Source organism: Mustela lutreola, chromosome 12 (assembly GCF_030435805.1).
Source record: "Mustela lutreola isolate mMusLut2 chromosome 12, mMusLut2.pri, whole genome shotgun sequence".
NCBI lineage: Eukaryota > Metazoa > Chordata > Mammalia > Carnivora > Mustelidae > Mustela > Mustela lutreola.
The window spans coordinates 12,094,753-12,118,545 of record NC_081301.1 but is presented as its reverse complement, the minus strand read 5'-3'; the positions used below and the strand labels follow the sequence as shown (position 1 = coordinate 12,118,545).

Sequence of the window (23,793 nt, the reverse complement as noted above, 5' to 3'; positions counted from 1 at the left end):
GAGCCTGCTTCCCTCTCTTTCTCTGCCTGCCTCTCCATCTGCTTGTGATTTCTCTCTGTCAAATAAATAAATAAAATCTTTAAAAAAAAAAAGAACTGATTTCAATTATGCTGGATATATACCCAGAAGTGGAACTTCTGGGTTATATGGTAATTCTATTTTTAATTTTTTTTTTTTTTTAATTTTTTTTTTTTTTTTTTTATTTTTTATAAACATATATTTTTTATATACATATATTTTTATCCCCAGGTCTGTGAATCACCAGGTTTACACACTTCACAGCACTCACCAAATCACATACCCTCCCCAATGTCCATAATCCCACCCCCTTCTCCCCAACCCCCTCCCCCCGGCAACCCTCAGTTTGTTTTGTGAGATTAAGAGTCACTTATGGTTTGTCTCCCTCCCAATCCCATCTTGTTTCATTTATTCTTCTACCCACTTAAGCCTCCATGTTGCATCACCACTTCCTCATATCAGGGAGATCATATGATAGTTGTCTTTCTCTGCTTGACTTATTTCGCTAAGCATGATACGCTCTAGTTCCATCCATGTTGTTGCAAATGGCAAGATTTCATTTCTTTTGATGGCTGCATAGTATTCCATTGTGTATATATACCACATCTTCTTGATCCATTCATCTGTTGATGGACATCTAGGTTCTTTCCATAGTTTGGCTATTGTGGACATTGCTGCTATAAACATTCGGGTGCATGTGTCCCTTTGGATCACTACATTTGTATCTTTAGGGTAAATACCCAATAGTGCAATTGCTGGGTCATAGGGCAGTTCTATTTTCAACATTTTGAGGAACCTCCATGCTGTTTTCCAGAGTGGCTGCACCAGCTTGCATTCCCACCAACAGTGTAGGAGGGTTCCCCTTTCTCCGCATCCTCGCCAGCATCTGTCATTTCCTGACTTGTTGATTTTAGCCATTCTGACTGGTGTGAGGTGATATCTCATTGTGGTTTTGATTTGTATTTCCCTGATGCCGAGTGATATGGAGCACTTTTTCATGTGTCTGTTGGCCATCTGGATGTCTTCTTTGCAGAAATGTCTGTTCATGTCTTCTGCCCATTTCTTGATTGGATTATTTGTTCTTTGGGTGTTGAGTTTGCTAAGTTCTTTATAGATTCTGGACACTAGTCCTTTATCTGATATGTCGTTTGCAAATATCTTCTCCCATTCTGTCAGTTGTCTTTTGATTTTGTTAACTGTTTCCTTTGCTGTGCAAAAGCTTTTGATCTTGATGAAATCCCAGTAGTTCATTTTTTCCCTTGCTTCCCTTGCCTTTTGCGTTGTTCCTAGGAAGATGTTGCAGCGGCAGAGGTCGAAGAGGTTGCTGCCCGTGTTCTCCTCAAGGATTTTGATGGATTCCTTTCGTACATTGAGGTCCTTCATCCATTTTGAGTCTATTTTTGTGTGTGGTGTAAGGAAATGGTCCAATTTCATTTTTCTGCATGTGGCTGTCCAATTTTCCCAGCACCATTTATTGAAAAGGCTGTCTTTTTTCCATTGGACATTCTTTCCTGCTTTGTCGAAGATTAGTTGACCATAGAGTTGAGGGTCTATTTCTGGGCTCTCTATTCTGTTCCATTGATCTATGTGTCTGTTTTTGTGCCAGTACCATGCTGTCTTGATGATGACAGCTTTGTAATAGAGCTTGAAGTCCGGAATTGTGATGCCACCAACGTTGGCTTTCTTTTTCAATATCCCTTTGGCTATTCGAGGTCTTTTCTGGTTCCATATAAATTTTAGAATTATTTGTTCCATTTCTTTGAAAAAGATGGATGGTACTTTGATAGGAATTGCATTAAATGTGTAGATTGCTTTAGGTAGCATAGACATTTTCACAATATTTATTCTTCCAATCCAGGAGCATGGAACATTTTTCCATTTCTTTGTGTCTTCCTCAATTTCTTTCATGAGTACTTTATAGTTTTCTGAGTATAGATTCTGTGTCTCTTTGGTTAGGTTTATTCCTAGGTATCTTATGGTTTTGGATGCAATTGTAAATGGGATTGACTCCTTAATATCTCTTTCTTCTGTCTTGCTGTTGGTGTAGAGAAATGCAACTGATTTCTGTGCATTGATTTTATATCCTGACACTTTACTGAATTCCTGTATAAGTTCTAGCAGTTTTGGAGTGGAGTCTTTTGGGTTTTCCACATATAGTATCATATCATCTGCGAAGAGTGATAATTTGACTTCTTCTTTGCCGATTTGGATGCCTTTAATTTCCTTTTGTTGTCTGATTGCTGAGGCTAGGACCTCTAGTACGATGTTGAATAGCAGTGGTGATAATGGACATCCCTGCCGTGTTCCTGACCTTAGCGGAAAAGCTTTCAGTTTTTCTCCATTGAGAATGATATTTGCGGTGGGTTTTTCATAGATGGCTTTGATGATATTGAGGTATGTGCCCTCTATCCCTACACTTTGAAGAGTTTTGATCAGGAAGGGATGTTGTACTTTGTCAAATGCTTTTTCAGCATCTATTGAGAGTATCATATGGTTCTTGTTCTTACTTTTATTGATGTGTTGTATCACATTGACTGATTTGCGGATGTTGAACCAACCTTGCAGCCCTGGAATAAATCCCACTTGGTCGTGGTGAATAATCTTTTTAATGTACTGTTGAATCCGATTGGCTAGTATTTTGTTGAGTATTTTCGCATCTGTGTTCATCAAGGATATCGGTCTATAGCTCTCTTTTTTGGTGGGATCCTTGTCTGGTTTTGGGATCAAGGTGATGCTGGCCTCATAAAATGAGTTTGGAAGTTTTCCTTCCATTTCTATTTTTTGGAACAGTTTCAGGAGAATAGGAATTAGTTCTTCTTTAAATGTTTGGTAGAATTCCCCCGGGAAGCCGTCTGGCCCTGGGCTTTTGTTTGTTTGGAGATTTTTAATGACTGTTTCAATCTCCTTACTGGTTATGGGTCTGTTCAGGCTTTCTATTTCTTCATGGTTCAGTTGTGGTAGTTTATATGTTTCTAGGAATGCATCCATTTCTTCCAGATTGTCAAATTTATTGCCGTAGAGTTGCTCATAGTATGTTCTTATAATAGTTTGTATTTCCTTGGTGTTAGTTGTGATCTCTCCTCTTTCATTCATGATTTTATTTATTTGGGTCCTTTCTCTTTTCTTTTTGATAAGTCGGGCCAGGGGTTTATCAATTTTATTAATTCTTTCAAAGAACCAGCTCCTAGTTTCGTTGATTTGTTCTATTGTTTTTTTGGTTTCTATTTCATTGATTTCTGCTCTGATCTTTATGATTTCTCTTCTCCTGCTGGGCTTAGGGTTTCTTTCTTGTTCCTTCTCCAGCTCCTTTAGGTGTAGGGTTAGGTTGTGTACCTGAGACCTTTCTTGTTTCTTGAGAAAGGCTTGTACCGCTATATATTTTCCTCTCAGGACTGCCTTTGTTGTGTCCCACAGATTTTGAACCGTTGTATTTTCATTATCATTTGTTTCCATGATTTTTTTCAATTCTTCTTTAATTTCCCGGTTGACCCATTCATTCTTTAGAAGGATACTGTTTAGTCTCCATGTATTTGGGTTCTTTCCAAACTTCCTTTTGTGGTTGAGTTCTAGCTTTAGAGCATTGTGGTCTGAAAATATGCAGGGAATGATCCCAATCTTTTGATACCGGTTGAGTCCTGATTTAGGACCGAGGATGTGATCTATTCTGGAGAATGTACCATGTGCACTAGAGAAGAATGTGTATTCTGTTGCTTTGGGATGAAATATTCTGAATATATCTGTGATGTCCATCTGGTCCAGTGTGTCATTTAAGGCCTTTATTTCCTTGCTGATCTTTTGCTTGGATGACCTGTCCATTTCAGTGAGGGGAATATTAAAGTCCCCTACTATTATTGTATTGTTGTTTATGTGTTTCTTTGATTTTGTTATTAATTGGTTTATATAGTTGGCTGCTCCCACGTTGGGGGCATAGATATTTAAAATTGTTAAATCTTCTTGTTGGACAGACCCTTTGAGTATGATATAGTGTCCTTCCTCATCTCTTATTACAGTCTTTGGCTTAAAATCTAATTGATCTGATATAAGGATTGCCACTCCTGCTTTCTTCTGATGTCCATTAGCATGGTAAATTCTTTTCCACCCCCTCACTTTAAATCTGGAGGTGTCTTCGGGCTTAAAATGTGTTTCTTGGAGGCAACATATAGATGGGTTTTGTTTTTTTATCCATTCTGATACCCTGTGTCTTTTGACAGGGGCATTTAGCCCATTCACATTCAGGGTAACTATTGAGAGATATGAATTTAGTGCCATTGTATTGCCTGTAAGGTGACTGTTACTGTATATGGTCTCTGTTCCTTTCTGATCTACCACTTGTAGGCTCTCTCTTTGCTTAGAGGACCCCTTTCAATATTTCCTGTAGAGCTGGTTTGGTATTTGCAAATTCTTTCAGTTGTTGTTTGTCCTGGAAGATTTTAATCTCTCCTTCTATTTTCAATGATAGCCTAGCTGGATATAGTATTCTTGGCTGCATGTTTTTCTCGTTTAGTGCTCTGAAAATATCATGCCAGCTCTTTCTGGCCTGCCAGGTCTCTGTGGATAAGTCAGCTGCCAATCTAATATTTTTACCATTGTATGTTACAGACTTCTTTTCCCGGGCTGCTTTCAGGATTTTCTCTTTGTCATTGAGACTTGTAAATTTTACTATTATGTGACGGGGTGTGGGCCTATTCTTATTTATTTTGAGGGGCATTCTCTGAACCTCCTGAATTTTGATGCTTGTTCCCTTTGCCATATTGGGGAAATTCTCCCCAATAATTCTCTCCAGTATACCTTCTGCTCCCCTCTCACTTTCTTCTTCTTCTGGAATCCCAATTATTCTAATGTTGTTTCGTCTTATGGTGTCACTTATTTCTCGAATTCTCCCCTCGTGGTCCAGTAGCTGTTTGTCCCTCTTTTGATCAGCTTCTTTATTCTCTGTCATTTGGTCTTCTATATCACTAATTCTTTCTTCTGCCTCATTTATCCTAGCAGTGAGAGCCTCCATTTTTGATTGCACCTCATTAATAGCTTTTTTGATTTCAACTTGGTTAGATTTTAGTTCTTTTATTTCTCCAGAAAGGGCTTTTATATCTCTCGAGAGGGTTTCTCTAATATCTTCCATGCCTTTTTCGAGCCCGGCTAGAACCTTGAGAATTGTCATTCTGAACTCTAGATCTGACATATTACCGATGTCTGTATTGATTAGGTCCCTAGCCTTCGGTACTGCCTCTTGTTCTTTTTTTTGTGGTGAATTTTTACGTCTTGTCATTTTGTCCAGATAAGAGTAAATGAAGGGGCAAGTAAAATACTAAAAGGGTGGCAACAACCCCAGGAAAATATGCTTTAGCCAAATTAGAAGAGATCCAAAATCGTGAGTGGGGAGAAAGGGGATAAAAAGAGGTTCAAAAAGGAAGAAAGAAAAAAGAAAAAAAAAGAAAAAAAAAAAAAAAAAAAGAAAAGAATTTTTTTTTAAAAAAGAAAACACCTAAGAAAAATGTAAAAAAATATATATATATATTAGATAAACTAGTAAAAAATCGTTAAAAAAGAAAAAGGTAACAGTTAAAAAAAAAAAAAATTTTACCCGAAGGCGAGAAAAAAAAAAAATGAAAAAGAAAAAATTAAATTAACTGCAAGACTAAAAAAAATCACAGGAAAAAAGCCATGAGTTCCGTGCTTGGCTTTCTCCTCCTCTGGAATTCTGCTGCTCTCCTTGGTATTGAAACCGCACTCCTTGGTAGGTGAGCTTGGTCTCGGCTGGATTTCTTGTTGATCTTCTGGGGGAGGGGCCTGTTGTAGTGATTTTCAAGTGTCTTTGCCCCAGGCGGAATTACACCGCCCTTACCCGGGGCCGGGGTGAGTAATCCGCTCGGGTTTGCTTTCAGGAGCTTTTGTTCCCTGAGCGCTTTCCGTAGAGTTCCAGAGGACGGGAATACAAATGGCGGCCTCCTGGTCTCCGGCCCGGAGGAGCCGAGAGCCCAGGGCCCCACTCCTCAGTGCGCCCTCAGAGAACAGCGCCCAGTTACTCCCGTCTGCCTGACCTCCGGCTGCGCTCCGAGCTCACCGAGCCTGCGACCGGTTCAAGGTAACACGGAGCTGCGAGCTTACTGTCGGCTCTGTCTCTGTAGCCGGCTTTCCCGTTCCAATACCCGCAAGCTCTGCGACACTCAGACACCCCCGATCCTTCTGTGACCCTGCGGGACCTGAGGCCACGCTGACCCCGCGTGGGCTTCGCTCCGGTTTAGCCTCTGGAGCGATGTCCCTCCGCGTAACAGACTTTTAAAAGTCCTGATTTTGTGCACGGTTGCTCCGCCGCTTGCCGGGAGCCGGCCCCTCCCCCCGGGGTCTATCTTCCCGTCGCTTTGGATTCACTTCTCCGCCGGTCCTACCTTTCAGAAAGTGGTTGTTTTTCTGTTTCCAGAATTGCTGTTCTTCTTCTCTTCGATCTGCCGATGGATTTTCAGGTGTTTGCAATCTTTAGATAAGCTATCTAGCTGATCTCCGGCTAGCTGAAGCAGTCTCAGCTTGCTACTTCTCCGCCATCTTGACTCCTCTCCTATTTTTAATTTTTTAAGGAACTGCCATAGTGTTTTTCATTGTGACTGCACCATTTTACATTCCCACCAGCAAGTGTTCCAATTTCTTCACATCCTCATCAACACTTGTTTTCTTCCTTCCTTCCCACTTTCCCTCCCCTTTCCTCTCCTTTCCTATCCTTTTCTTTTTTCTTTTTCTTTATTTTTTTTGATAATAATTATCCTAATGGTGTGAAGTGAGTTTATGTATTGAAGACTTATTTTGTACATGTAACATTTCTTTAATCTTCTCAGTGCTGTAAGTAGCAAGCATGCATATGTGTGAGAGAAAGACAGACAGATGGATCCGGTGAGCAGCAATCAGGAGAAGCAAGAACAAGACACAAGCTCACAAGCAGTCTGGCTGCAGAGCCAGGCTCTTCATCAGGGCTGTGAGGCTGTCCCTGGAATGTGGACTCCCCAGAGGGAGGGACTGTGTCTTACCTATGACTCTCCCTGGTGTCTACCACAGTGTCTCTATGTGTGTAAAAAAACAACAGCAAAAAAGAATGATCTGCTTATACCCATTGAAGAGTCTGATGTTGCATTCTTTCCCCAAGTGATTATGTCAGGATACAGACAAATCTCTTTGTATCCCTCCCTCCAGACTGGATGAGTGTGAGGCGATACTTGTCTGAACGCTGACAGTCACTTGGAGAAATGTGACCACACAGTAATTGCTATGCTTAGTATTTCTAAGTGCCTGACATTTCCCATTTCTTTTTATTCCCCCAGGAGAGAAAAGCAGCATGAGTAGGGAGAACCAGAGCAGCGTGTCCGAGTTCCTCCTCCTGGGACTCCCCATCCGGCCAGAGCAGCAGGAAGTGTTCTTTGCCCTGTTCCTGGGCATGTACCTGACCACGGTGCTGGGGAACCTGCTCATCATCCTGCTCATCAGGCTGGACTCTCACCTCCACACCCCCATGTACTTCTTCCTCAGCAACTTGGCTTTCACTGACATCTCTTTCTCATCTGTCACTGTCCCAAAGATGCTGAGAAATATGCAGACTCAGCACTTGTCCATTTCCTATCCTGGATGTATTTCACAGATGTATTTTTATCTACTCTTTGGTTGTGTTGATAATATCCTTCTTGCAGTGATGGCATATGACAGGTATGTGGCCATTTGTCACCCTCTACACTACACCACCATCATGAAGGAGGACCTGTGTGTGCTGCTGGTGGCTGGCTCCTGGATTCTCTCCTGTGGCAGTGCCCTCTTGCACACCCTCCTCCTGACTCAGGTGTCTTTCTGTGCTGACAACATCATTCCCCACTTTTTCTGTAGCCTCCGCATCCTACTCAAGTTGTCCTGCTCCAACACCTCTCTTAATGAGCTGGCCATATTTACTGCAGGGGCTGTGGTTGTCATTTTTCCATTGAGTGGTATCTTGGTCTCTTATGGCCACATTGGGGCCTCTATTCTGAAGGTCCCCTCTACCAAAGGTATCTGCAAAGCCTTGTCCACCTGTGGCTCCCACCTCTCTGTGGTATCTCTATTCTATGGAACAATTATGGCACTATACTTTTCCACCTCATCAGGTAGCTCTAATGACAAAGACATGATTGCCTCACTGATGTATACAGTGGTCACTCCCATGTTGAATCCCTTCATCTACAGCCTAAGGAACAAAGACATGAAATTGGCTCTGGGGATTCTTTTCAGAAACAAAATCCTTTTCACCTAGTGAGAATCACCTAATTGTGTTATTTCACCCACTGACCTTGTCAGAGATCTTGAAAAATTGTGTGTTGACTATCCATGTCTCCTGTATTCTCCCAACTGCCCTTTAAATTAGCAGTTATGTTATAGGACCCAACCCATTTCAGTTTCGTCATGTTTAGCTTTTAATTATAACCCACAGTTTCTATCTACTGAAGTAAATGAGATATAAATCAGCTCCTTATTTCCTGTTTCTTGTCTATTATTTTCCAAAACTACAAATACTCCATAAAGTTTCTAATGTTTAGTATTGGAAAGTCCAGAATGCCTACCTTCTTAATGCAGTAGCTAGAATAAAGTGTTTTTGATGGTTTGCTAAAGCTTAAATAAACTTACATTTGATTTTGCCTATGACAAGAAATTAATAGGGGAGCCCAGTGGAGACCATCAAGTTACCTCATTTCTCCATTCTAGGAAGATTTTAATTTTCCACTGTAAGTTGGATTTTTGTGGAGAGAATAGCCACAATCTGCCTGATTAGTTTTAATTTGGGAAAATGAGTGTTGTCTTGTTCCTAAACTGAAAGCTTCCACTTCTAAGAAGGAAAAAGATAAATACATGAATTCATATCTCATGCTCACAAAATTATTTACCATGACTACTATAAGCTAGGTAATTTTCTAAGCTCTGTGCATGCAACTTAAAAAAGGAAAAGACCCCCAAGTTTATCCCCAGGTAGTCATGGGGATGATTAACTTTTTAAAAAGATGATTTATTTAATTTTTTGAGAGAGAGGAGAGAGAAAGAGCGTGTGAGTAGTGTGGAGGGGCAAAGTGAGAGGGAGAGGAACGATCAGACTCCCTGCTGAGCAGGGAGCCCTAGGCAGGGCTCAATCCTAAGACCCTGAAATCAGGATCTGAAGGCAGACACTTAAACTGACTGAGTCACCCAGGTGCCCCACATTCTGGCATTCCTGACCCCACTCCTCACGCTCCTTTTTTTATAGCAGTTTTCTTTCTTTCTTTTTTTCTTTTTTCTTTCTTTCTTTCTTTCTTTCTTTTTTTGGTTGCTGATGTCACCACTCTGTCTCTAGAGCATATATCAGAGTCTTCCTTTTTTAAGAGCCTTAATGATTTATTTGTTAAGCGATTGAGTGAATGAGTAAATGAAGTCATTCAGCAGTTACCAATTACCTATTGTGTGCTGTGGCTGATCTCTAGTGATACAAGGACAGTGACAATAAACCCTAACATTTATTAAGCTTCCACAATGTGCTCTTTTAACTATCCCTCAAACTCACACAAAAAGTACTATTATTATTTCCACTTTGAAGAACCTGAGTCACAGATATTTTTGGTAATTTGCTCAGGTATGCCCTATTAGTAAGAAAAAGAGCCCAGAATCTTTTTTTTTTTCCCCCTGAATACATAGACTCAATCCCCCTACTCTTGAACGAGGGACAGACCTTACCCTGGACAGACCCTACCCTACAGAAACTCACAGAGCGGTGGGGAGACCTGTACGTTTTAAGAGCCTTTGTGCTCTAATAGAGGCCTCTGTAGGTGCTGTGGAGCCTGCAGAAGCCTGCTGAGATCCCAATACTGCCTGGGCCATGTACTACTGTCCAGAGAATCTGAACTCATGAGGCACAGGCCATGGACAACTGAGGAAGCTTGTGCCTCCCATCTGGAGACCTGCTCTGCCCCAAATATCACTGACATTACGGAGACTTTCTCCTGTGACTTCACTTGTATGTATCTCAGCCCCCTGGAACCTATATGTGCTCCTTCCCAAGGGGCCAGGAGGAAGTTGAACAATTAGTCCAAGATGATGGCTTCTCTAGTCAGGAAGTTGGGCCTGTTTCCTCGGGGTTCCTTTGTTTTCTTTTCTTCTTTCTTTCTTCTTTTTTTAACTTTCTGATGTATAAAAGGAGATCTTCTTGCACATCATTTTGAGGCTGGTAAACAGATACGAATGCCTGTAAAAGTCTGTGGGCCACCAAGGTTTGCTGTTTTTCCTTGGATCCTGGGTCTTTAGGACAGAAAGTAAGGATTCAGGTTAACAGTACAAAGCAGAGAGTATCTGAACTCATAGCACTGGCATAGATCAGAAGGGGCCCCGAAATCTCCACAGTTCTCTGTGTGTGTATTGTATGACTTTATGTGTGTATAACTGACTTTCACAGGAATGTCTTCACCTAGGATATATATAAGTCAGAGAATGCGGGAAATTTACTCTTAGCCACATGAATGCCTATTTTATTTGCATTTATGTTACTTGTATGTAAGACCTTGTATATTGCTTATAATTTGAATATATGTGACTGCTTGTGACTACAACGGGTGGGCTATTGGGTGCTTGATAGTCCTGTGTGTGCAGTTGTTCATACATGTAAGGGTGTATTTTGTTTGTGAATTGTGCATAGATGTGTATGGAGCTGACTCACACCCTGACTGTATTTACCTAGTTTGAGTATAAGCTGGAAAAGGCTATAAATCTCCCTTCGGCAAGTATGTGTCTGTGATAGTGTGTGAGTGCTTTTGTGTACAACACACTCACCCCATAACTTCCTTTACATAGAAGATGTGTAGAATAGCGACTTAAAACCAAGATACAAACATTTATGTGTCTGTGTTTAACATTCTCATATTCTGACTCTTCACTTGCCTGCGGCCAGAACCAACCTAGGAAACCCACTTTGAATAACTGGTAGGGGCCAGTTATTTCCATACAGTAGGATTTCCATAGAGTAGGTGGGCCCCTGCAAGTGCAATATTTTTGACACTCTTCTTCAATTTTGGTAACACAGTTCAGAAACTAAATGCTCATTTCTGGTATCACAAAAATTCACACCCAAATCTTTGTCTTTTTCCCACTTAATAGTTTTGTGGTCTTGGGTGTGGCCTCTCTGATGCTGTCAAATGGGAATGATGTTCATTGCTGTAAGGTACTGTCTGTAAGCTGCTCAACAAGTACTAGGCACATCATAAACACTTAGTAAATTATAGGCTCATGGGGGCTGAGACACCTGACTCTGTACTTCCTGACTGTTCAGGAGACACCATGTGGTAAGAAGACAGGAAAGTTACGCCCTCTCCCAAGGCTCTCTCCCAAGTTCCAGGCAGAAGCTTCCCCTCTTCAATACTGAGCATTTCCCATCCACCTCTTTCATGCATTGTGCTGATTAAGCCAAAGCACCTCATCTTATCCTATCTTATCTGTTCCCTTCTTCCCTATCTTATCTGTTCCCTTCCCTTCCAATTGTAGCTCTGTGGTTTCTTTAGATGCGCTGGGTCTCCTGCAGGAGAGGTTTGAGATCCTGGGTTAAGTCTGACCTGGAAGCTTTCAGTGAGAAGCCAGACCTCGGTAGAAGGGTGAAGTTCCTGTCCCCTCCTCATAGCCCCTGAACCAGGCCAGCCAGGGGCACCCAGCAACTTCCTGGTCTGGAACAAGCATTTACTGTCAGACATACAACAATGTGAATGTTAAGTTCCTCTACCAACCATATGGGTATTTTAACATTTGACTGTGGTTTCACTCCTGTTTTGTACCAGTTTCAGCCTATCAATACCCAAATGTTGTGGTTGGACTGGCCCTTGTGGGTTTTGTTTTGCTTGAAAGATGGTTTTTAGCAGGAACCATCAGGAATATTTTGAAAATTGGGCTTTATTATTTACAAGACCTGGAAATTGCACAGCACATGTGAGGCTACACAGTGAGGTCATAGTAGAGAGAAAGAGCGCAGGCCTGGGGTTCTACTTTTATTGTGGCTGAGAGTGGGGGTCTAGAGTTTTGACGGCCTGTGCGTTATTGGTGAATTTAAAGCACAAGAGTGTAACAAACTATAGAAATGATCTCTGAAAGTATGGGAGATTGAGGTACCAGGTGGTGGGTATTATAGAGGGCACGGATTGCATGGAGCACTGGGTGTAGTGAAAAAAAATAATGAATACTGTTATGCTGAAAGTAAATAAATTTAATTAAAAAAAAATTACCCTGAGATATAGGGCTGGAGTCCTGCTGACAGCTAAGGCTCGGGTTTACAAATGTAAATTGACTTCAAAAGATGCATGATGATATCAATGACGATGACAACAACAGCATGATTTTCTAATAAAGCAGATAATTGATTAAGTAAAAAAAAATTAAATATAAGGGCACTTGGGTGGCTCAGTTGGTTAAACGTTTGCCTTCAGCTCAGGTCATGAGCCCAGGGTCCTGGGATCAAGACCTGTATCAGGCACCCTGCTCCACAGAGAGCATGCTTTTTTCTCTTCCTCTGCTGTTCCCCTTGCTTATGTACTGTCTTTAGCAAATAAATAAATAAAATATTTTTAAAAGAATTAAATACAAAAAAAAATAAAAAATAAGAGGGTAAATATGAAGTACAGGGAAGAGAAGAGACAAGTTGTCCAAATGGTCCATTATAGAAATCAAGCAAGATGTTGAAATCAAAGAAACCTCCGTGGGGAGAAGTGGCTTAGCTATTTATCTGATCATGTATTGGCCAAGTACTTATTCAAGGTAGCCTATGCCTCTGAGATGGATGCTTCAACAAAGCTTAAGCCAGGCACTTGTGTTACAACAAACAAAACACAGAAAACAAACAACTGCCAGGGCTTATATTTCAGCCCCTCCAGTAAATTCTCTCTCTAGCAAAAAGATTTTGTGAAAATCTACTCTTAAGAGCAGTCTTTACTATGGAATATCTATGTGACATTGTGCAAGCGATTTCTCTACTCCTGTTAATAAAATGAAAGGGAAAAAACCCTCACTGTCTTCTCTATTTCTTAGACACAAAATAAACACTGATGGATTGAGAGAAATTGAAGAAACATGAAAGTATTTTACAAACTAATGGGCTTTTGGAATCATTGGCCACAGTTATCTGAGCAGGACTCCTTCAAATCCTGAAGTAATATTTTTTAAGATCTTGACTCTTTTGTCTAATTAAAGAGAGAAAGGAAGAGTATGGTTATAGGAACAGAGATTCCAATAAATTTTTAAAAAACACATGAGAGAGAATTGTGACTATAGCAGTTACTATGTGATCATGCTGGTTTCTCACTCCTCCTGAGTATGTGTGTGGTAAAGTTATGATAACACCTACCTTGTAGGACTGTGAAAAAATATTTAGCAAGGCAATAGTGCAAAAACATATTTGTCTGACACAGTGTTCTTTAAGTGTCAATTATTCTAAGTGTGAAGATCTAGGAAGATACTAGGAAACGGTGATAGTAAATCACATAACTGTGAAATCTGACAGACACCTCCAGTCCTTCAGTATTTCTCACATCCAGATCCTGGGTCTCGTGTCTCAGGTATCTTCCTGCCCATAAAAACTGAGACCTGAATCAGCTTCAAGCACCAGACACAGATGGAAAGAGATGGAGAACTAAAGTAAGATTTATTTTTCACAAAAAAATTGAACATGCATTAAGTCAAGTTCCACCAGGGAATTTACCCCCAGTGATAGGATATGAACTCAGGGACCCCTCTGAGGGTATGTGCACTCAGACAAGTTAACACAGGTTTTAGATCAGCTACTTGGTTCTTCGTGTTGACCATCTCATAATGTTATTTCATGAAATCCTTGAATTTGATCCTGGTTTTTTTGGGATACTTATCTTGTAATAAGAATAATCTATAAAACTCCATGTGTTTATTTTATATAGGACTGTACTTGGAGGCTAATATGTACAGAATTAGAGTTCTCTTATTAACCTTTATGAATGTGTAATATTGGTATCTTTACATTACAGAAGCATCACATGTGGCCAAGAGAGGTGTAGCTCCATAAGTCATACAGCCAGCAAGTGGTGGAGCTGGGTTCTCAACATGAACCATCTGGCTATAAACCCATACCTTCAGTCTGGCCTCTGTCAGGTGTTCTGTTGAGGATCAGCATCCTGGGGAAAGATGGCCTGTGTGACCTATTTATTTTTGTATCTCCAGCTGGTAGCACAATGCCAGGAACATGGTTGGTTAAAAACAAATTAGAATGATTTTACCCTTGGTGGGCCTGGGTAGCTCTGTCAGTTAAGCATCTGATTGTTGATTTCAGCTCAGGTCATGATCTCAGGGTTGTGGGATGGAGCCCTGTGTCAGATTCCTTTCTTGACATGAAGCCTGCTTGAGATTCTGTCTCCCTCTTTCTCTGCTCCTCTCCTCCCTCCCTCTCTAAAAAAAAATAATAATAGGGACGCCTGGATGGCTCAGTTGGTTGAGCAGCTGCCTTCGGCTCAGGTCATGATCCCATCGTCCTGGGATTGAGTCCCACATAGGGTTCCTTGCTCTGCAGGGAGCCTGCTTCTCCCTCTGACTCTGCCTGCCACTCTGTCTGCCTGTGCTCACTCTCTCTCTCTCTGACAAAAAAAAAAATAATAATAATAATAATAATACTTAAAAAATCTAAGGAAACCACCACATCATGATAACATGAAATAACTTAAAAGCCTTTCTTCCAAGATTTTTATGAGGTAAGAATTAATATTTTTCACAACCAATGCCTTTATATTAGTATGAGAAAACTGGGGGTGTCAGCATTTAATTCATATTTTAACATGACAATCCTTTACAATGTGCTTTTGGCCTGATTCTCAACCACAGCCACCCTGAGAAAGGTTTCTATTTATGGTGATCTAGATGCCCTCTGATGCTTGTCCTTATTTAAAACCTTAGGTTTTTTGATTGTTTGGTCACACTGTTTGGACAGAAGAATCGGCTATCCCACTCCATAAACACTAACACTGTGATGATTGTTATTGTCTTAGTGTCTTTATGCCATGGTCACTTGATCTTCTGATGCTTTGCCTTCCATCTCTTTTTTCCATTTCTAGCCACAACCAGTGAGAATTTGAAGATATGGAATGTTATTATATCCCGAAGATTAGCAGTCTTCAATTGTCCCTCTTATCATGAAAGTGATATAATGTTTTTCAAAGATATGAGCAACTCCATCCCAGGATTCTATTTTGAGAGTCTGTATTAAGGGCAATGCCTGGTATCAATTATTTTATTACTTAGAGTTCTGAGTGCTTATAGAACTTACAGAGTTCTGAATGTTGAGATGGTGAGAAACAGTTACTAACCACAGTTCTGAACAAAACTATGAAGAAGCAAAAGCACTGTTAGACATGCCATGAGTGTTCTAGCTGTGAGCAAGAGGCCACTTGAATGAACTAGTCATACAGAGAAGAATGTAGGCAAATCAAGCCCTAACCTGAGGGAGGAGAGAATCATGATCTCAGGTTTCACATGGCTTAACCTAACAAGAAACCAGAATCCAGAAGTCTTAGAAACAAAAAAACTTAAGGCTGAAATAATGCTGAGAAAGAGGTGAAAGGACTCTAAAGTTTCTTATTTTGAAAAAAAAATTATAGAAAATAGCCTTTAAAAATACATCCAAAAAATTCAGAGAAAAGGAAAACGAGATAAGTCATCTTGGTAGCAGTATTACCTAGTTTAACATGAAATGGGAAACCATTCAAAACAACTGAAATAATGTGAAATGCTCAGAAGAAATTGTTCTAATCTGCTGCTTCATAAATATATGCTATAGACTGAATGTGTCCTCCAAAATTGATATGTTGAAACCTAGTCACCAATGTGATGGTATTTGGGGATGGAGCCTTTGGGAGGTGATCAGGTCATGATGTTGGTTTCCTCATGAGTGGGATTATAAAAGTGATCCCAGAGAGTACCCTTGCTTCCATCACGTAAGGACATAACCAGAAGATGGTTGTCTCTGAAATAGGGAACAGGTCCAAACTACACACCCAATCTGCCAGCGACCTAAGTGTGACAAATAAATTTCTGTTGTTCATAAGTCACTCAGTCTGTGGTATTCTGTTATAACAACCAGGAAAGACCAAGTTAGGCACTCTGTGAATCTCCATCCAGATGCCCCAAGGCATTCATTCACCTGCTGAACGGCATCTTGTTTGCTTCCAAGTTTGGGCAATTATGAATAAAATTACTATACACATCTGTTCAGGGTTTTGTGTGGATATAAGTTTTTAATTCACTTGGGTAAATACCAAGGAGTGTAACTGCTGGACCACACAAGAGTGTATTTTTTAAAAGAAAGAGCCAAACTGTCTTCCTAAATGACCATACCATTTTGCATTCTCACCAGCCATGAATGAGACTTCCTATTGCTCCACAATCTCGCCAGCATTTGGTGTTGCCAGCGTTGGATTCTGGCTTAATGTTTTTCCCCTCTTTTCTGTAGGAAGGGAGCTGATCTACTGATTTCAATGATTATTGAGTCTCTTCTTTGTGTCCGGATCTATGCCAGACAATTGGGCAAAGAGAAAAGTCAACTTTTGGGGGTAGAGTGAATGAGCCTTATCATATCTGGGGGCAGATGTATGTGTTTAAAGATTGATGATTTAGGAAGCTTCTGGACTGAGAGTCTTGAGTGGGACCTAGAAAATTGTGCATTTTGAGAGAAAGAGAATATCTGAGGCAGCCATCTTAGCAGTTACAGTGTTGGCAAATTTATAAATGTGAGTTGACATTGAGAATAGTAGGGCAAAATGTGGATTTTGCATTATTAGTCAATTTTCTATAGAATTAATAAATTCTTTGCTGATGTGTAAGGTTTCTTCATCAGATAATGGAAGGTTAATGGAAACATTACCATTCTAATCAACTATTTTTAAAATCATATTTCACCTTCCCTGGACACCCACTTTGACACACTATGTAAATCTGAGCTAGTATACCTGGCTGGTTCAGTCAGAGTGCAGGTGACTCTTAATCTTGGGGTTGTGAGTTTGAGCCCCACTTGGGTTTAGAGATTACTAAAATACATAGATAGATAGATAGATAGATGATAGATAGATAAATCCAAACTGCTCCATGCCCCTTCTTTGCTTTGTTGTACTCCATGACACTTTCTATCAATTACCATCTCATGGATTTTACCATTTTGATTTTTGTTTTGTTGTGCACCAATTTGTTTTGGGTTTTGTTTGCTTCCTGTCCTTAAAATGTAAGCCCTGCTAGATGATGTATTCCTATTTTATTTATTGCTGTGTTCCATAGACTAGATTGTCACCTTTATGAAGTCTTTAATAAATATTTTTTTAAAAGAACAAATGAATGAATGAATGTATTGATTTAATAATCTGATGCTCAAGTGCTCTGAAATTTAAAAAGTTATGGACTCTGAAAAACAATCTGAGGGTTTTGAAGGGGCGGGGGGTGGGAGGTTGGGGGGGCCAGGTGGTGGGTATTGGAGAGGACACGAATTGCATGGGGCACTGGGTGTGGTGCAAAAATAATGAATACTGTTACGCTGGGGGAAAAAAAAGGCACATACAAAAAAAAAAAGTTATTGGTGACAAACCCTCACATATATTGAACATTTTCATGTATCAACAAGTGATAAGAACTCTAAGCAGATTGCCTCATTTCATCCTCACAACAACCTCATGAGGAAGGTACTATTCCAATCCCACTATTCCCACTTTACACTTACAGACTGAATGTTGTAGAACAGAATTGTTCAGGAGCTCACAAGTAATTGGTAGAGTCCAAACTCGTTTCTAGGATTCTTTGTCAAGATCCCATGGGGTCCATCTTTCCATTCCACCTTCTGAGCAAGGCACGGCCATTGCCCGACAGAGCTTCTCCAGGTAGTGGGGGGATCTGTGAGCTTCAGAGGAGGCTTGCATGAGAGCCTTGCTCTGTGATATAGGGACAGACTTCCCCTATCTCTGTTTATACTTAAGAGACATTGTTCCCAGTGCTCCAGGGGCTCAGCCCCTCTGGCCCCTGCGCAGGCTTCTCCCCAGGAGGCCAGCAAGAATTTTTTCAATTAGCTCATGATGACGGTTTGTTTATTGAAGATACTGAGCGTCTTTCCCCCTGTGTTTTCTTTCTGTTCTAAAATCATAACCTTCTGCCCATGGTTCTGTTGCTGGTAAATAGACAGTCTGTAAAGGTCCTCAGGCCTGGGAGGCAATATCTCATCCTTTGGCTCCTGGATCTCTTGGACAGAAAGCAAGGACTAACCTAATAGCCCAGAAGAGAAGGTATTTGAGCTTAGGGAGGGCTGGCATTAGGACAGAAAGGGCCAGGATTCTGCCCCTGTGTGTGTGTGTGTGTGTGTGTGTGTGTGTGTAATATAAGACTAGGTGCATGTGTTCTGTATATTTCTATTCCTGTGTGTCACTAACATGCACAGAAAATTTCTACCTGGATGTGCATCAATCAGGCAAGACTAGAAATCTTTGAGCAATGTGTGTGCTTTAGGGATTACATCTATATTGTCTGTGTATTTTTTGTGTGATTCTGTGTGTTCTTATTTGAATATCTGTGACTGTCTGAAAGTACCTGTATGTCTGCATTTCTATTATATGTTGTTTGTCAGTGCTTTGAATGATTCTGTGCACTGTAAGTGCTTTGTATATATGACAGTGTGTTTATTTGAGAACTTTGTGTGACATAGATTTGCATCGTGACAATCTACATCTAGGGCATGTAAGAGAGAAGAGCAAATCATCCAACAATACGTGTGTAGGAGTGTGTGTGTGTGTGTGTGTGTGTGCATGTGCGCACACACATGTGCACACCTTTGAATGAACAGTCTCGCTTTCTGATGTTCCTCTTGACTCAGACCAGAACCCAGTCACTCGCTTTAAGTTTGAGCTTCCTTAAGTGCCACGGGGGCCACTGGACTAGGTGAGCTGAGCGTTCTGATAATGCACCCAGAGCCCTAAATATTTCTCTCTCCGGCCTTCCACATTGTCCATCTTTACACTTTGGGAGCAGGGTGGTCTGGTTAAGTGTTCAGGTGCAGGTGTCCTTAGAAGCTGGTGGTTGCCACGCGAGAGTTCCGCAGCCTTACATTTGATCTGAGGCCAGCAGCCTTAAATGTGAAAGAGGGTAATAATAGCATTTGTAAGACACTGTTTACAGCTTTATCTGTTTCAGGCACATAGTAAGAACCCAGTAAACAGCAGCCTGCTGTGTAATTATCCCCCAGTGGACGCTGACTTAAACTGACTCTCCATTCAGGTAACTCTAAATGGGAGGGTATGTTGTGTCAGCAGTAACAGCAAGCCCAGGCATGGATTCGGTCTCAAACCTTAGGTTAAAGCTTCACTGTTGGGTAAAGGTTACAGTGCCACTTAAACACAAGGTGTAGGTACTCGTCCTGGTGGCTTGTCCCTGACCCCGCAGCACTGCGCCCACATCATTCCCCCTTCAGCTCACCCCAGGGAAGCCAGAGGTCTTGGCTGAATTCCCACTCAGCAACTGTCAATGATCAGCAGGCCTCAGTAGGGGAGTGAGGTCACCTCCATCCCCCCAATGTCCTGGTGTCCCTGAGAAACCCCCTGGTCTTGAATAAGAATCTACTCCTGGATATGCAGCCCTGTATGTTAATATAGTTTCCTCCTCCAGGTGTGTAGAACTCTGAACTCTGTTAGCCGCTTTCCCCCACAGCAATGGGGAGCATGGGGTCTGTGACAAGAGCATCTGAAGACTTGGTCTGAGATCAAGTTCCCCCACCACATACTCGGCTGAAGTGACTTCACTTCTCATATTAGGACAATGAAAGGAAAAAGTCTTCTCTCCTTTTTAGGTACAGTAATATTGGTTGCCTATAATTGAAAGTATGGGATGGTCATCTGCAAAGTGTAGGCTGTAGGAAGGAGTGATGGCGGATAGCTGAGCTGATAGCTAAGGAGATACTGAGCACAGATCCTCTTTCAAACACTGAAACATGTCTCGAAGAACTGACTCTTCTGCTCAGTTACAGAAGGGGAGGAAGAGTGTTCAATAGGAGCAGAGAATTAAAGAAATGAGCAAAGAATGGTGGCTCCGGCAGTTACTGGCTGTTTTACCCTGGGCTGGTTTTTTAACATCTCTTAGCCTCAGCACACACGCTCATGCACACACACACACTGGATGCAGTGTATGCAATGTATATGTGCAAAAATCCCTTCATTTTGTGTGTACCTATTAGGATGCTTGTTCAATAATCTCAATTATATTAAGACCACAATTGGAATATAGTCATATCAACCAGGTAAATATTATTTCTAATAGGCATCACCAATCTTACATCATCTACCAGTTTTCAGATCCCAGGGCAAATGCTCAGGTGCTTTGCTGCCAGTTTGATTCACTAAAGAGAAAAGCAGAGAAATGAACAAAACTAGAGATGAGTGAAGTGTAATTTATTTTTTCCAAAATAAATAACATATGTCAAGCTACGTTTCATCAGGAAGTTGATCCCAGGCTCTGGGGTGTGTGTCTCTGTACTTCCCTTGAGAACATGAAAGCCCACACAGTTAACACAACTTTCAGAGCAGCTATCTGCTTCTTGCTAATGCCAACCTCACATTTCTGGTATACTGGATTTCTAAAGATTAACCCAGGGTTTATCTGGACACTTACACTGGCTTGAAGACATCAGATGACAGATCTGTGTGTTTACTATATGAAGAACTCTGTTCTAATATCTCCCACTGAATCGCTTAATTCCGCAGACTGGATGGGCAGGCATTGCTATGCTTACCCTGCAGAAGAACAAAACAAGGCTAAGACAGAGTATGCTGTGGGGACTAGTTAGAAAGTGGGGTCAGAACCTAGTCACGGATACACTGCTCTGAACCAGTGTTTGAATGGGCTACTCCTTAATATGTGAGCTCCCTGAAGGAAAGGCCCATATTTCTTGTTTCTCCAGGAAAGAATATGGTGTCCAACACATTGTTCAGTAAATAAAGAGATTTCGTCTGCTTTACATTGTAGGGGATTTTCCTGGTCATTGGAGCTTTGGTGCGGGGTGAGGATTCAGGCTACAGCAGGCGAGGATACCCTGAGGAATTCCTCAGTAGGAAGTAGATAACCATACAGTGATTGCCACTCTTCCTATTTATCATCTGGAACATTCCCAATATTCCTTCAATCTAAGCAGAGAGAAAAGCAGCATGAGAAGGGAGAACCAGAGCAGCATGTCCGAGTTCCTCCTCCTGGGGCTCCCCATCCGGCCAGAGCAGCAGGGTGTGTTCTTTTTTCTATTCCTGGGCATGTACCTGACCACGGTGCTGGGGAACCTGCTCATCATCCTGCTCATCAGGCTGGACTCTCACCTCCACACCCCCATGTACTTCTTCCTCAGCCAGTTGGCCTTCACTGACATCTGTTTCTCATCTGTCACTGTCCCTAAGATGCTGATAAACATGCATACTCAGGATCAATCCATTCCCTATGCAGGGTGTGTAACGCAGATGTATTTTTTCATATTTTTTGGCTGCATTGATAACCTGCTTCTCACAGTGATGGCATATGACAGGTATGTGGCCATTTGTCACCCTTTACATTACACCACCACTATGAGGGAGGAGCTGTGCATATTTCTTTTGGCTGGATCCTGGTTCCTCTCTTGTGCAAGTGCCCTGTCCCACACCATCCTCCTGGCTCAACTGTTCTTCTGTGCTAACAATACCATCCCCCACTTCTTCTGTGACCTTGCTGCCCTGCTTAAACTCTCCTGCTCAGACACCTCCCTCAATGAGATTTTTATCTTCATTGTTGGGGGATTAATCATTATCCTTTCATTTATTGGGGTTCTAGTCTCTTATGGCTGCATTGGGGCCACCATCCTGAGGTTTCCCTCAATCAAGGGGATATATAAAGCCTTGTCCACCTGTGGCTCCCACCTCTCTGTGGTATTTCTCTTCTATGGGACAATCATGGATCTGTACTTTTTCCCATCATCGAGCAACTCTAATGACAAAGACATAATTGCTTCAGTGATGTACACAGTGGTCACCCCCATGCTGAACCCCTTCATCTATAGCCTGAGGAACAGAGATATGAAAGGGGCCATGGGGAAACTTCTCAGAAGGGAGATCCTGTTCTCCAAGTGACAGTCCCCTACTCTTTTGTTTTGTTTTAAGATTTTATTTATTTATTTGACAAAGACATAGCAAGAGAGGGAACACAAGCAGGGGCAGTGGGAGAGGGAGAAGCAGACCTCCCGCTGAGTGGGGAGCCTGATGCAGGGCTCAATCCCAGGACCCCGGGACCATGACCTGAGCCAAAGGCAGATGCCTAAAGGACAGTCCCCTACTCTTGATCTTATCCAACCTACTGACCTATTGACCCAGAGATCTTCTCAAAAACTGTACTCAGGTGACCGACCTCACTTTTTGCTCCATACACTCTCTTTTGAATAGTTCCTCTGTTTGTGATCCCTATACTCCCAGGCCTTAAAAGTGTGCAATATAATTTCAAAAGGTTCTCCTCATTCTTTAAACTCTTAACTCCCAAGTTGAACACTGAAACTGTCAAATGTGTTGTGAGACGATACTTTTTAAACCAAGAGTGAAATGTGCATTTAAGCTCTTACTTGAGTTAGTTTCAATGTTTATAAAATTGAGTTGCTTTAGAAACTAAGGTGTCATGGGGTATGTGGATGGCATAGTCGGTTAACCGTCCAACTCTTCGTTTTGTCTCAGGTCATGATCTCAGGTTCGTGAGATCAAGTCACACTTAATGTGGAGTCTGCCCCAGAGTCTCTCTCTCCCTCTTACTCTGCCCCTCCCCCTTCTCTCTCTCTGAAATAAATAAAATTTTGAAAGAAGAAATTAAGGTGCCATAAAATAGTTGTATACAAATTAATAATTTATATTTTAATTTATTTTTCCCCCAGAGCTATAAAAACATAGTGTAATTTCTAGTTTTCAGAGAAAGGACATTTAAATGTTTGTCTTCTGAATGAGGTAACTGATTAATAAAGTATTTTATTACAGATTCCTAAAGCCTCAGTAAAATGCAAAACTTTTGACCTCTCTAGTTAATTTTATTGTACTCATGGTAGAAAGAACCCAACAGAGATGCATAGGGCAATCATTGATCTTAACACATTTCTTCATTCTAAGTTTTTTCCCTCTACAGAACTTTTCTTATTGGGATTGTCTTTATTCCTCTTCCTTCTTGTTTGGAAAAATGTGTATTGTCTCTACCCAGACTGAGACAACCCATTTCTAGTTGAAGCACAGATAAATGTATGCATGGGATATCATTCATTAAATAAATTTGTGTTCTATAACTACTATGTGCCAGGTACTTTTATATACAAATGAGTCAAACATTCTCCCTTTGAGGAGTGGACATTATAGAAGGGAGACACTGTCATTAAAAAAATAAATATGTAAAGCATATAGTACATTATAAGATAATTAGTTTTATATTATTTAATTATATTAAATTATACATAAATATCTATTTATATTATAAGCAAGGTGATGGGAACAAAGGGTGCTGAGGATTGCATGCAATTACAAGTGGTCTCGTGGTCAGAGTAGGCTTCAGTAAAAAGGAATAATTTACATAAACAGCTTAAGGGGGATAGGAAAAGAAGTTTTTATCTGAGGGGAAGAACATTTCATACAGAAGGTGTAGAAACTGCCAAGGGTCTGAGATGGGAGAGTGGTTGGCATGTTGGAGAAACTGAAAGGAAGCTAAACTGACTATCAGGGAGTGAGCAGTATGGTGGGGACTGGTAGGAGATAAAGG

General features: G+C 41.1%; 1 protein-coding gene across 2 annotated transcripts; it reads left to right on the top strand.

The window, feature by feature from the left end:
• The first annotated feature begins 7,339 nt into the window (after nucleotides 1-7,339).
• LOC131812726 (olfactory receptor 1J4-like) lies at nucleotides 7,340-22,142 on the top strand. 2 transcript variants are annotated; one of them, XM_059142583.1, is made up of 2 exons: nucleotides 7,340-7,836; nucleotides 21,200-22,142. In XM_059142583.1, exons 1-2 carry the CDS (start codon nucleotides 7,340-7,342, stop codon nucleotides 22,140-22,142), a joined length of 1,440 nt encoding a protein of 479 aa, XP_058998566.1. The 2 variants fall into 2 exon arrangements, with proteins under 2 accessions (XP_058998566.1, XP_058998567.1); XM_059142584.1 differs by lacking the exon at nucleotides 7,340-7,836 and adding an exon at nucleotides 19,576-19,583.
• The last annotated feature ends 1,651 nt before the right edge of the window (nucleotides 22,143-23,793 follow it).